General features: G+C 35.2%; 2 protein-coding genes across 9 annotated transcripts in view; one reads left to right on the forward strand and one right to left on the reverse strand.

Moving 5' to 3' along the window:
- The window catches only part of LOC124302921 (hepatocyte nuclear factor 4-gamma), a 45,794-nt gene extending 39,647 nt beyond the window's left edge, over positions 1 to 6,147 (forward strand). For 5 of the 8 annotated variants that reach the window (XM_046759554.1, XM_046760162.1, XM_046759992.1 and 2 more), the window contains 5 exons: positions 120 to 214; positions 363 to 499; positions 722 to 995; positions 3,838 to 3,990; positions 4,612 to 6,147. In XM_046759554.1, the coding sequence (XP_046615510.1) occupies positions 120 to 214; positions 363 to 499; positions 722 to 995; positions 3,838 to 3,990; positions 4,612 to 5,120 (1,168 nt within the window). In that variant the 3' untranslated portion in view covers positions 5,121 to 6,147. The remainder of the gene's footprint in view (positions 1 to 119; positions 215 to 362; positions 500 to 721; positions 996 to 3,837; positions 3,991 to 4,611) is intronic. The other 3 variants (XM_046759635.1, XM_046759814.1, XM_046759720.1) reach the window with 3 other exon arrangements.
- Positions 6,148 to 6,527: 380 nt separating this feature from the next.
- LOC124303250 (DNA replication complex GINS protein PSF3) lies at positions 6,528 to 10,821 on the reverse strand. The gene is made up of 4 exons (XM_046760293.1): positions 10,660 to 10,821; positions 10,139 to 10,283; positions 9,914 to 10,043; positions 6,528 to 9,307 (listed from the first exon to the last, which is right to left on the reverse strand). The coding sequence occupies exons 1-4, from the start codon at positions 10,763 to 10,765 to the stop codon at positions 9,074 to 9,076; spliced, it is 615 nt and encodes a 204-aa protein (XP_046616249.1). The 5' UTR covers positions 10,766 to 10,821; the 3' UTR covers positions 6,528 to 9,073.
- Positions 10,822 to 14,630: the final 3,809 nt, after the last annotated feature.

Raw genomic sequence — 14,630 nt, forward strand, 5'->3', positions numbered from 1 at the left:
AACGGAAAAGAGTTGCAGTTACTTTTAAAAAATGAATTCACAAACATCAAATTACCTTGCCACAGGTGCGATTGTGAAAAATCGATATTTGTGTACGTATATACATCGTTTTGCTTCAGGTTTAGCAGAGCGTGCGTGGTGGACAAGGACAAAAGAAACCAGTGCAGATACTGCAGACTGAGAAAATGTTTCAAAGCCGGCATGAAGAAAGAAGGTAATTAATTTTCAACGATGCGATAGAAGAGAAAATTTTTTATTTATTTATTTATTTTTTTTTTTTTCAAATACGCGGCAAATAAAAATAATTCCAAAAATTCGACGCAATCCTTGACTCGCGTTTTTCGCACAATATCTTTTTTCAGCCGTTCAAAACGAAAGGGATCGAATCAGCTGTCGAAGACCGAGTTACGAGGAGCAAGGAAACGGTGTCGTCGGTTTATCCGTGGCTTCGCTTTTGAATGCGGAAATGCTCAGCCGTCAAGTTGGCGCAGCGTTAGAGGTTTGTATATAAAATGCGACGCTTTTGCGGAATTTTTTTATTTATTATTTATTTTCCGCATCAATTTCGGTAAAAAAGTTTAAAAAAAAAAAAAAAATTGAAATGCGAGAAAGGGAAAGAGGGCTCGATTTTTCTGCCAACTTTGTTTTTATTTTTTTTATTATCTTCCCTCGTCGTTCGTTTCGCAACCTTATTTACAACGTTGAAAAAACGGATTCGCAGCAGCTCGGAAGTCCGAACAGCGAGATAGATCTGAGCACGAAGCAAGTGGCGAGTATAAACGACGTGTGCGATAGCATGAAACAACAGCTATTAATTTTGGTGGAATGGGCGAAATACATACCGGCCTTCAGCGAGCTCATTTTGGACGATCAGGTGGCCTTGCTGAGGGCGCATGCCGGCGAACACCTTCTCCTCGGTGTTGCGAGGCGCAGCATGCACCTCAAGGACGTTCTTCTCTTAGGCAACAATTGTGTAATAACAAAAAATTGTCCTGGTAAGTAAAGCTCCCGGGAAAAATGCGGCGCCAAGCGCGTACGTATAAATCATATGCATATATATATATATATATATATATATTATTCTTGTTGGTGTTGTTATTGTTATTAATTATGTACGTGCGAATAACGTACGTCGATTTGTTTCCGTGTTGTATAGATATAGATCGTGTATGGGGCATTCCGTGACATCTCGATCGAGATTCTACGTTGATGTTCTCAGATTGGTTTTATAATTTTTTTTTTTTTAGTGTGAAGTTTCATGACGACAAATGTGATCGCAATTTTTTTCACCATTTTTTTCACCCAACGTGCCTCAAGTGTGATTTAAGAAGTTTCTGAAATCTGAAAAAGAAAAATCGAAAAAATCTTAAAAAATGTAACGTAATTATTGACACCTGCGTTGAAAGATGGAGATTTCGTAACTTTGAACGACAAATAAGACTGAAAAGACGACAAAAAACAAAAAAAACAAAATTATTATTATTATTCGATTGCATTTTTGAGATAAGAACGAACGTAGAATCTTAATCGAGATGTCATGGAATGCCCTATATATATATATATATATATATATGCATATAATACAGATACCTATATACAGGCCCTTGTTCTTCAGTATTATATGGTTTATTTAATTAATACGGTCAGGGATTCGGTGTGGTGCATGTACAGATAATTATTTTTTTCTTCATGTCGTGTCGAGTGGGAAGTTACTAACAAAATGTTAGCTATCTCTTATATTTAACCCCCCCCTCCCCCCTCCCCAAAATTGTTAAACACTGGAAATGCACGTGTCCGAATCAATAGATTTCGCAAGTTGAATATTTTCTACGGTTTTTTTTTTTGTTAGCATTCTTCGAAGTTGAAATGTTACAAGCAGATTATTATTCTTGCCATAGTTTTCTTCGACCTGAAATAATATCCCCGAGTAATTAACGTATTGTACATAATGCTAGAGCCGAACTAAAATCGCAAGCGTGCCAACAACGGCGGCCATTTTGACTTTTTCCTATGTAGTGTATGAAATTCGATTCTATCGGTTGTCTCAGGCAAGTGAACTTTCCGTATCGTTGAATAATCGTTTAATTTGCACTACAGATTTGAACGTGCTTTTTTATTCTTCGTAATTCAACTCGAGTAATTCACTGGTATGCGTGCACTTGTGTTTTTATGTGGCGGCGGGTCTGAAATTGTGGTTCATTTATGCAATTCTGAGGTACACGGTTTATTGAATAGTTTTTACTCAGACAAATTCTCAGCTCTATAGATTTCCGTAATATCGCACGTATTTGATGGATATCGAGATATCCTTCAGAAGTACGTGACAAATATTTCGTGTAGGTTATCTGTATAAGAGCGCGGGTGTTGAATGTCGAAATTTTTCACAATTTTTGATAACCGCGAGTATGTTAAATGTGTCGGTAAATCGTTGTACAGTAATTATAAGAAATACTGCATCGGCTCACGACTTTTATTTTCAACACACACACAAACGCACGTATCAATTTTCTTATTTTTGTCATTTTATCAGACGATCGTTGGAAAATGTCGCTCTCTATAAAACGCAATATTATAAGTCATAGTCTAGGTTGCGGATCAAGGTGAATATGTTATTATACACTTGTCTGTGGAGCGTTAATCATCGGACATTATACGCTGCATAAATAAACATTTATTTTTACGTAACTTTGTTGATGCGATAACGGAGAGTAAATAAATATGTATACACCTATATATACGTATAAATCGTAAATATTCGAGAATATCTCAACTGTCGCAATGTCTGCAACATTTAAAAATACCTATAAATATTGTACACTGGTATAAAACGTCTGGCTTGAAGTCAATTGATTGATTGAATTTAAATTGTGAAAATAGAAGTATAAAAATGCATGAACTCTGCATGCAAAACTGCACGCCACTGTAACATATTATTCGTTTCTCCATATATAATGCAAATGCGGATGAAAGTACGTCAAGGCCTCGAAATGAAGTTTCTTTAAAGATTCAAAAATAGTACATTATGTTACAAATGTGGGAAATGGGCGATTTCCATCGAGTGTGAAGTAAGCAGCGTGAGCCGCAAAGCGAGCGCTGTAAATACGCGAGTCGGATAACACCTATCCTCACGTGTGACACGCGCCATCTTTACCAACACCTGTGAAGGAAAGTTTGAATTGATAAGCAAACTAATGTAATATGAGAATTCAGAAGAAGTAGACCAAGGACAATTAAGGGGGCCAGAAGCATAGGCTCGGCTTCGTGAAACCTAACCTAAGCGCGCCAACTTCAGGTTGAACTCGGACCAATTACGTCATCGGAGGCGCGTATCGGGAAAGGTGCGCATGCGCCAAGGAAGCCTTAGTGTGTAAAATTGTGAATTTTAATATACGCATGCGCAAGCGTCGTTTTACCGCACTTTACGCACGCTTCACAGGCTTTGTTGATCTAACTTTCCAAGCATGTGTTGAAAAGAGATGATTTATCTCTAATTACCCTGAACTAACACACGCTTCAATTTATACCAAATCAATTCGGGTTCTTATTGTATTGCATAATTTCGTCGAACATTAGGGATAGTTTATTCGTATATCCATGTATCATTATGCACGGCAATGGGGTGTAGCTAGTTCGACTGAGTCCGGCGTAATTGTTCTCTGTGTTTATATTATACACCTAGAGTTGCATGGTCGTGGAATACGGTTCTGCTGGATAATGGATATGCCTGTACATTTACCTGTCGCAATGCATCGATGGTAACAGGAAGGCACTTGATTGAAAATATGATTGCCGGGCTCAGTCTAGATTTTAAGAAGAACGGTATAACCGTTGTGTCAGTAATCTTGTTGTCCACAGAGGGACGCAGCCAGGACCTCGACATAAGCAGAGTCGGGACTAGGATTATGGAAGAGCTTGTCAAGCCTCTACACAACGTGCAAATCGACGACACGGAATTCGCTTGTCTCAAAGCCATAGTGTTCTTTGATCCGAGTGAGTATCCAATCTTAAAAATAATAATGTAAATCGACTAAGGAAGCAAGCCTCGTTTTACACTACGACATCATCTTCGCCCGAGTAACGTATCGTTTCAAACCTCGGGAAATGACGATAGTTTTCGCAACTTTGGACTAAACAGTTTTTGTGATAAGAGTTCACGCCCACGATTAACGCACTTCATGCGCGAGCCAAAACGGCCCCCGCTCCGCCAAAAAATGTCAAATTTTCAAATGGCGATATCTCAGCAACCAAGGCATATTCGATCAAAAATCAAAAACGGCGTTAATTCGGAGGTCTTGAACTTTCACCACGGGAAACGGGAACCCGATCCCCTTGTCAGTGCAGCCAATTGAAAACGCCATTAGTGCAACTTACTTGACGCGAGAGAGTTTGGCGTCTTCCCGTTTCGAGTATGTTGGCTGCCCTGTCTAGCGTAAGGAAAACATTGCCGCGGTACGATATCGCCGACCAATAGAGTTGAATTACCTCGCGCAATCGCAGTCGAGGACCGACTGTGCCGTACGTTTGACACATCCTTAAACGTCATCAAATTTCATTCCACCGTTGTATAAACGATTCATTAAAATAACAGAGTGTAAAACGACTTTTCCACAGACGCAAAAGGGCTTAGCGAGCCGGCCAGAATCAAGCATCTCCGTTACCAGATCCAGATAAACCTCGAGGATTACATAAGCGACCGTCAGTACGACAGCCGAGGTCGTTTCGGCGAGATCCTCCTGACGTTACCGGCCCTCCAGTCGATCTCGTGGCAAATGATCGAGCAGATACAATTCGTCAGGCTGTTCGGAGTCGCGCACATCGACAGTCTCCTCCAGGAGATGCTGCTCGGCGGCGCCACGGCCGAAAACAACGGCTCGGCGTCTCTGCCGATACCGAACGCGCCCGGAAGCTACGTCAGCAGCAACGAGAGTCCGAGCAGTCCGCTGACCCCTGCTCATCCCGGTCCCCTGAGTCCCCAGGACCACATGCTAGCCGCCGGAAGTCCGCCTGACATGATGCTCAGGGACCTCACGTCGATGAGTAACGAGGAACACACAACAGCCGCCGGTTTCAGGATGTTCAAACAGGAGCCAAGCCTCGAGGCTGAACCGCCGGGTTTTTGACTAGACGATGAACTTCCGTCCATTTATCCGGAAGAGATGGCCTGCTGAAAATCCTCCTCCTACTCCTCCTCCTCCTCATATTCGTTCCTGCAAGCTCATTATTATGTGTAGTGCACGATCGACCTTAAATTTCGATGCAAGGTGTAATTATCCGAAATCGACAAAGACGCGACAGTGAGGACTAATCGTATTTGGGGTATCGGGCCGGGAATTAGAAATTACAGAAACGGACGAGAAAATTTTGTGCATGATGATTCTTTGAGTGATATCCAGTCGGAACACAATGATATGATGTTGATCGATCGGTAATAAAAGAGGAATCAATCACGGATTGTTTAAAAATTGAAATTTTGAAACGACAAAGACAATTTGAATTCGGTATACGATTACTGAGAAAAAATTTACTTCGCCATTTTTTCCTGCCAATCTCTGAATTGCGTATAATACGATAAGCTGCGTTTTAGACGATAAGTGTTCAGTGTGAGGAACTGAGCAACGATGACGTATATATAGTCGGAAGGATGACTGATTATATAGAAAATATCCAAAACACTGCGAGTTTTTGATACCGCGTATATATTTATACACCATTGTGAACGATATAGCCATAGATGATCAGTGCCTTGATAATTGCTCAATATATAATTTCTATATCAAAGTAATGATATACGGAAAACTATTGTATACAAGAAACAAATCGTTGATAGGTTTGAACGAAAAACAAACAAAAAACAATGTGGCATTATTTATATACCTACGATAAACAAATTACCTAAGCGTGTATATTCGTAAGTATACACGCGTAGCATTAATTGAAATTTATTAATGCAGGTAAAACTTGTGATAAGATATAATAAACATCTAAACATATACATAATAAATAATTGAAAAAATTGAAAAACTTATACGTGCGATCTTACGATTAATTACCATTATGAAATAATTCCGGAGTAGGAATTTTGAGTGGTAGAAAACGAAAAAAAAAAAAAAATATACATCAGACACTCAAATTTGAGTAACTTTACACGTAAATTGCATAGTATAATAAACTCAATTACTCGAGTGGGAGAAACAGAAATCGCGTGAATTAAGTGAAGTACTTGTCCGAATAATAAGAACAAAAATGAACAAAGGGACGGTAGACTAATAATCGAATATGTAATAACGAAAGCTCGTAAGCAATGCAACTGTAATGACAATAGTTTAAGGGTATAAATTAACGATTAAGTTTGTAAACTTGCAAGTGCCAATTTACGCATGTTTACTAAGTATACGCGTATAATAGGGAAAAATTTATTCCTTACAAAATAACACTTTGCTCAAAAGCGATATTTTTTACTTTTCGTGACCTTTGGTGACATAGCAAAAGTATTAGTTTCGGTCGCAAATCACTTTTTTCAAATTCAACGAATCTTTACGTTTTCGAACCTCTAGAATTCGAAAAACAGTATAAAGAAAATGTCGGTCTGTCCGGCAAACTCTCGCGACGATACGGGAAACGACTGGATGAAAAAATTTGAAACTTGCAGAATTTTTTACAATCAAATGGTGGGCACGAAAAATTGCTACAAAGAAAAGATGAAACAGAAAGGGAGAGAAACTAAAACGATCGAAGGGTTAGAGTGAGTTTCTTTTTTCGTTTACCGATTTACAAATTTTATCTGTATTATCCACAACCTTTTTTTCCAAATACAAGTTTCGCTTTTTTATTTTTCGCTTCCGGTTTGTCGCTAAAAATTGTCTCGAATAAAAAAATTTTACTACCACTTTACCTTGGGTGAATAGAACTGTAATTTTATAACTGACGAGAAGGTTTATATAATAATATATTTTATATAAAACTTAGATATATTAAAGATTTTACAATAAAATATTATAGAAGTTTAGGACGTATGGAATGGGAAAAAAAAAATTATATACATTCCGAAACCAATAATAGGAAAAAACTTCTTGTAAATATCGTTGTCGTTAGGTATTAAATTCTGTGTATAGTATACACATTATTTTGTACAATCGTAAAATTAAAAACGCGTCAATTTACTAAAGACGACGTAATTTATGCGCAGTACGCGTTATTTTTTTTTTTATTTTTATTTTTTTTTTTATTTTACTTACGAGTAACGTGAGCCATTGCAATGCAATTTGTTATAGTAACACCGTAAATATTGGTGTATGTTATATATAGACAGGGAGATTCAGTCTACAGTAATTTTGAAATTGAAATATTATTATTGCCCCAAGATCATAATTATTGCAATTAATAATTACAGGGCTGGTAGTATTCAAGTCGTTTCAAAAAAGTGAAAAAAACCGACTGTCAGACATAAAAAAAGCAACTGAATAGTGACCGATCATAATTAAATATAGTAATTAAGCGAAAAGTGTCGCCACAGTCTTATTCATTTCATCAGAAATAGCCCTATTTTCATTTATGTTACTGAATACGGGTTTTCATTGTTCGTGACATCTTTTTCCGCATTAAAAAAAATGCATCACTGTACACGATATTCAGTGAATGAGTTACAAGTGAACGATAACTCTGATTTACGAATTTATTGTCCTTTCGGGCAAAACATTTCGATAAAGAAATAATGATCAATGTTATCATAGTTGATTTTCCAAAATAAAACTGAAGCTAATTTTTCTCCTGAAAATACTATAACGCTTAAAAAAAAAACAAACAACAGAATCTTGTCCATAGCGGACATCACGTAAGAAAAAAATTGTGCAACAAAATTTTTTCTGCACGAAACTCAATATTACGAACGAGAAAATGACTTGAAAGATCATTTCTTGGAAAAAATAACAAAAAGTGACTCCGTTAAAAAAAAAGTGAACAATAGTGAGAAAAGTGACCGACTACCAGCCCTGTACTTATTATTTCCCATTACAACTGTTAGCATTAATATTATTGCTGTCATTGTTATAATAATAATAATTATTATTATTGTTAGCGTTATTCAAAATCTGAAGAAAGAGAGAAAATAATTTCAATGAGAATTCAGAGAGTTTATTACAATTTGATGTGGAAACTCGACCGAACCCAAAGCAATAGTAAAATATTATATTTTTTTTTTTTTTTACTCCAAAATGAGGTTTACGCATAAAAAATAAAACTTTCCTATATTTTTAACAAGCTAGAAATAAAAAATTTTTCAGAAATGAACAAACTAAAAAAAAGTCACATTACACACGCCCGAATAGAAGATATAGCGTATCTTTCGCTTTTAATTAATATTGTTTACATTTCATTCTTTCGTTCTCTGTACAAACAAACAACTTATGTGAACTCACATTCTCGTTGTTGTTGATTTTTTTAAAAATTATATCTCTTCGACCGTTATGAAATGCGAATAGAATTGCTTACAAGAATCGTTCCGAGTTTTTGTTTGTTCATTAAATCAATGAATAATTAGTGATTATTTTCTTTCCATTCTAACCTTACGTAGTCAATGGGTTGTGAGATAAATGATGAACCTGTTGTTTGTTGCGTGATTAATGTTATTATTATTATTATTATTACTATTATTATTACAATTATTACTGTCATTATGATTTTTCTAACGTTAGCAGTTATATCATGTGACTGATTTCGTTGGAGAATATCACGGAAGAGAATATTTACATTTGTTACCTAGTAATAGCGATAATTATTCAAACCTATCTATTTCACTTGTTCAAATAAAGGGTTATAATTGTACAATTCTAAAACAGCAAGAGTGCACCTCTAATTATTATTCATGCATATAAAAACAAATTTTGACCCCGTCATCCTCACCCCGAGTATTCAAGAAACGATTCAATTTTATACGAGGAGTTATCTAAAGTCCAGCTTTAATTTGATCATCGATTCAGTTTTCAGGAGAGTTTCATCAATTCGATTAGCTTGAAAGACAGTACTGTCGACAAAGCAGAGTAATAAATGCACAAGAGTATCTAAGAATTGCCCAAAATCACGTATTCTCATCCTCTAGCTCCGCTCGTTTTCGTTTCTTATGATTAGCTACCATCTCCGATGTCTCAATACTACCGCCGCCTTCCTTCAACCAAGAAATCAAGAGACACCTAGACTTTCTACCTGTTAAAAACAACTTTCTCTCCAGAATAGGAAGCTGCAATCCTACCGTCGGATCTGTTCCTGTATTATGAGCCCAGTCCATTACTAGTCTGAACCGCGATTTGAACGCCTGAAAAGCAACGATCGCCGTAGAAATAATGAAAGAAAACAAATACAGAATTTAACAAAACGTCACTATCTTAGAGAATCAATTCGAGACAAAAGAAATGAAGGAAAAAACGTCACATGTCCACTATTCTTCGGCGAATATCTATGTGCATTTCAGTCACAGGAGTTATAACACTCACAATACTTAACTCGAGGAATTACCAAAGCTTAAAAATCTTTGTGAAATTGTTGCGAACTTTCTAGATTATAAGTGCACTTTTTCAATGCAAATTTGTAAGCATCTCTGCATATTTTTATCAGGATTGCAGGAAAAAACTTCATTCGTAAGAAAACGCATGAACACTCGTGAATAATATTCAGAACTCAACTTTACGCACGACAGTAGGATGTAAAATTTTCCGCGACAAATGAGGTCAAGATTAAAATTTAGTGAGCATTTCTACCCAGGGATCAGGTGTTTCTCTTCGCAGTTGAGTAATTATTCAAAAAATGTAAATAATTCTACCTTCTTATCTAGAGATTTTCGGTGAACTTTTCTCTCAGATTTGTCTGTGTAATCTCTACGCATTTTTATGAGAGATATAATTAAGATATTCAAAAGAATTACCTGCAATAGTAGATCCTGAATAAGGTTGCAATCGCTGTGCTCGTATTGAGCGAGGTGAATTCCGAATTCATAGAAATAGCAACTCCACTTGTTTAGAGCCACCGCGCATGCGTCTGCAGTTAGAATTTCACTATGGTGTAACAGAATTGAATATGTCAGTTGTTACATGTACCGATAGCTGCTCACGAACTCTTTCAAATAATTCCAACACATTCATATAATTACCGGTATGCCTCCTTGTATATTTTAGGAACTTCTATACTGACGAATGGATGCGTTCTAGAATTCATGGGGTACGCAAGCCAGTGAGGGAGGTCCAATTTTGTTCCTGATTGCAGATCTGGCGACTCCGAAGACACGTCCAGGTAGCCTGTGTTCAAATTACTAAGTAAATGAAATGTATGAAATCTAGATTGCTGCATTCCTTCATCACTGCACACATCACATTGAGATTAATAAATACAAAAAACAGTGTTTCAGACTATAATTCAAAACAAACGTCACTGAAAGACCGGTTCCAATTTTGTTCACAGGTTATGTCATGACAGAGTAACGAAATTTGTAGAAATTAATCATAGAACATGGTGGTAAAGAGAATCCGAAACTGAATGAAACCCAGATCCAAGTCATCAGCATCAATTCGACATCAGAATATCAATGTAACGGATAGAATCATCGAGGTCATTGCAGCGTTTCGTCTTGTTGTGATGCGTTAGGATAGGTTAGGTTTTGGTTGATAAACTCACCGAGACCTGGCAGTTTAACTTCGATCTTGCATGAAACGCGTTCTTGACTGGAAAGAATATCGTCGATCGAGAAGTAATTTGGCATGTAACTATGACACAACGACATTTTGCACAATGTTCCTCGCTGTTCCGGCGCGTACGTTACTGTACGTTACCGCATTCCGACTTGGAGTATATAGACATAGTGGAAGCATCGACGTTGAAAAAGTATCCCCGAGCCAGTGATAGAAAGGGACATCGTAATACAACATGCGCTCTCTTTCTACGGCAGAAGCGCATCGTTGTAGTATTACTAATTCCCTCACTATACCGTTTTCTACTCACAAGAAAGGGGACACCAGGCTTCGTCTACGTCTATATGCTCTTAAGACAAAACGAGTGAATTAGCTCTCGGTACTGTCAACAAACTTTTAACAGAGATTAGTTATCTATTTTGCGTTGCGGAGTTCGCGAGTAGCTTCGCCTCTATTCTAAGGAGTTTTTATCGCTGCCAGCTAATTTCGGAACGCACCGTAAGCAGTAAGTGAAGTGAGTAGCGCAGCAATACCCTAGTCTCCATGTACTTACAGGTTTACTTACTACCACCATCCGATCGCGCAGTGTCGCCAATATTCGAAATGTCAAACAGCGTTATCATCAACCACTTTACATCGAATTCATATTCCGCGCGAATATTCAAACATTCTGACGGCAAAAATTCTCAATAGATATTTGCGAACGTTGTCTGAAAAATACAAAGACGGATACCGCTGGCAAATTTTCTTGAGCACTTTTCGATGTGTATTTTCCAAAAGGAACTGCGTATCGCGGTCAGTAATGGATAAAACTTCCATGTCCCTGGAACAGTTTACTATTTGTGTAAAATAATTTAATTTGATATAATTATATCTACAATAATTATTCCACAGATAATTATTTTACACAAAAATATCAAAATTTGAGTTAACACACGCAGGTCCATAAAGGTTACTGTTTTTACATTCTTTAGTCAACATATTGATGGATCTATCACATGCGTGATCTTTATGTGCTAATCGTAAGCCATCTTGTCAAAGCTGTTCATTTTACGCTTTTTGTTAATAAATTTCCAAAATACCAATGGGAAGTTTTTCTTCCATTAAATTCATTTATAAAAAAAAAAACGGGGAATATAAGATTGGCCGACAAACGAAATGAGGATATGTAATTACGATCTATAAATTATGCATAATTGAGCGATATTTTTAATATTAGTTTATTTCGACATTTTAAGATGTATGGACAATTATTACATAATAATTATATATATAATGAGACATATTTTACTTTATGTCGGTTGGTTTGCGTGTATATAATTATGTATTCCAATTATATGTATCGTGTGTCTCTCCTCGTTACATTTTCTTTTTAGACATTTCGAATCTTACACAACACCCTTTCATAAAATTATAATTATACATATATATATATTTATATATTTATATAGTCATTAAACTATGATAATGAATTATGAAATATGTGTTCAGGGTAGGTTGTTAATCGCAAATTAATTAATAATAATTATTCATTTTTTTTCTTCTTTCTCTTCGTCTTCTTCTTCTTCGTCGTGTTATCGTTATCAATATTATAATCAGTATATTAATGATTAACCATATTATGTATAATTACGATGTAACACTATAATTAAATTTTGTTGTGAATTTTTTTTTTTTTTTTGCATTTTTTCCATCTTTTTTTCTGTATTTACTTTTATTTACTGTATTATCATTAATATTATTATCAGTATTATTATTATTATTATTATCATTATCATTATTATCATTATTAATATTATTACATATTTCATCCGAAATAAGTGAAAGTACGTTATACAATTAATCCTGCACGCATATTATATATAATAATATAGTATATATATATATATATATTATATGTATGTTCGCAACTCGACAATATTATTCCGCATAAGTTTTTCTTTTTTGTTTCATTCATTTAATTATTCATTTTGTTTTTAATAATTTTCGTTTTCTTCTTCTTTCTTTTCGTTCTGTTTTTTTTTTTTTTTTTTAAATTTTTTTTCTATTTTTCTGTTTGTGTATCACTCGTTAATTAGAAATACGCAGGAATATTCAATGACATAATTATCGTATTAAAGAGTATCTAAGACATTGCCGATTACCGTATCTCAAAAGATGGTAAAACTTTTCAACCTTCTTTACACCTGCAAGATATTCTCTGGTCAGCATTAATACAGGAATCCACACATAGTTGTAGACATGATACCAGAAGAACAGTATTTGCGTGATGTAATTAACTTATTCTTGGTACGTACGGTTCCTATATGTGTGTGTGTGTGTATAATATATGCATATACATGTGTGCACATAATATATACATACGAAATGCTAGCCAGAAAATGTCTATATTATATGTATGCTAGTCTAAAACTATCCGTAGATTACATTATTATTATTAATATTATTAATATTGTTATTATTGTTATTATTATTTGAAAAAACGGTAGTTTTTGCCCATCGGCTTCAATATACACCGTCTATAACCAATACATAAATACGGTATCAAGATCGATCTTGAATTTTGCCATCTTCTTGTGCACAAGATACAGATTAACGCAGGGGAGGCCAAACTTTCGCACAAGTTACAATTTTAACCTCACGCAAAATACATGCCCGTCTGTCAAGGACTCGAGGATTGCTTTGGATTGTTTTTAATTTTTTTTTTTTAATCCTTTGTCAAAATTAGAGCGCATGGAAACGAAGCAAGACGAAGGCAACCTTGAATCGTGATGCCGTGTATATTTTCACTCTTATAATTACACTCAACCACTTCGCACCTGCAATACTCGGAGCCAAAAGAGCCGCGTCAAGTCTGGCCGTCCCTGCGGCAATGTCTTATTTCTCTTCTTTTAATAATGATTATTACAAAACCTTCGGTTGTGTCTTTGTCGTATTTCTATTTTTAACTATACTCCTATGTATTTTATTTTTTATTTTTTTCTTCTTGCTACGTAACTCTATGCAATATGTATTAATAAGGAAAACCCTGACCTCGGCAGCTGCACTAGCAGGTCCTTTATTTCTCACGCTACGGTTTTTTTCTTCGTCAACTTGGTTTTTTTTTATTAATTAAAAAAAAATGTTATTTTTTCTGGTTTTTTTTTCAATTAATACAGAGTAACTATAACTATATATATATATATATATACATATATATAATTTATATATATATATATATAGTTATAGGGAAGCGCGGTTGGTAATAACACTTCCTAATTCCCTCGTCTATGCCGATACACGTCATGTATTTTTAAACATGCAAACGGTGTTGCGTATGCATGTATATCGCTTTTCGCGGCGCATTGTTACGAACAATTTACTAACGGCTCGTTGAAAGTTGTAAATAAAAAGAGATGGAGAAGAAAGAAAAAAAAACAAAAAAAAAAAAATTATCGGCATTAATAACAATTAACGGTATCGATGTTAAATAGTGAGAAAATTTTATGAATCGTAACGTATTGTGTTCAAACAGAAAGTCTCCTGCATACCAGTGTATTGTTCAGCTATATATGTGACTAGAAACACGTTGTAATATGAAGTATAATGTATGACTTAGGTGTACGATAGTAATAAGAAATATTATTATTCAAATATATTACTTATAATTATATATAATAGTTACAGAGATTTAAAAATCATAGCGTTGATGTAACTTAATTTTACAATAATATGGCAACCGCGATAGTATAAAATAAAAAATAAAAACGAAACAATAATTGAAATAATGATAATATTAACGATAATAAGATTGGGAAGTGTAGACTCGAAATATAATATCTTACGTGTATGACATTTGTGAATTTATGCGATGAAAAAATAAAATTGTTTTACACGCGTATTCGTTTTTTTATACGATCGTCATCTCTCGAGATATTAAAAAAAAAAAAAAAATACGTGGGAGCCAGACATTGGAGA

Source organism: Neodiprion virginianus, chromosome 1 (genome assembly GCF_021901495.1).
Source record: "Neodiprion virginianus isolate iyNeoVirg1 chromosome 1, iyNeoVirg1.1, whole genome shotgun sequence".
NCBI classification, from domain to species: domain Eukaryota; kingdom Metazoa; phylum Arthropoda; class Insecta; order Hymenoptera; family Diprionidae; genus Neodiprion; species Neodiprion virginianus.

Bases quoted from the DNA above. Each gene is read 5' to 3' on its own strand.
- LOC124303250 (XM_046760293.1), bottom strand. From the start codon at position 10,765: ATGTCGTTGTGTCATAGTTACATGCCAAATTACTTCTCGATCGACGAT. The intron at 10,044-10,138 runs GTAATTATATGA...GTTACACCATAG, and splicing joins ATATACAAGGAGGCATACCG to TGAAATTCTAACTGCAGACG. The intron at 9,308-9,913 runs GTAATTCTTTTG...GTTGCTTTTCAG, and splicing joins TTCAGGATCTACTATTGCAG to GCGTTCAAATCGCGGTTCAG.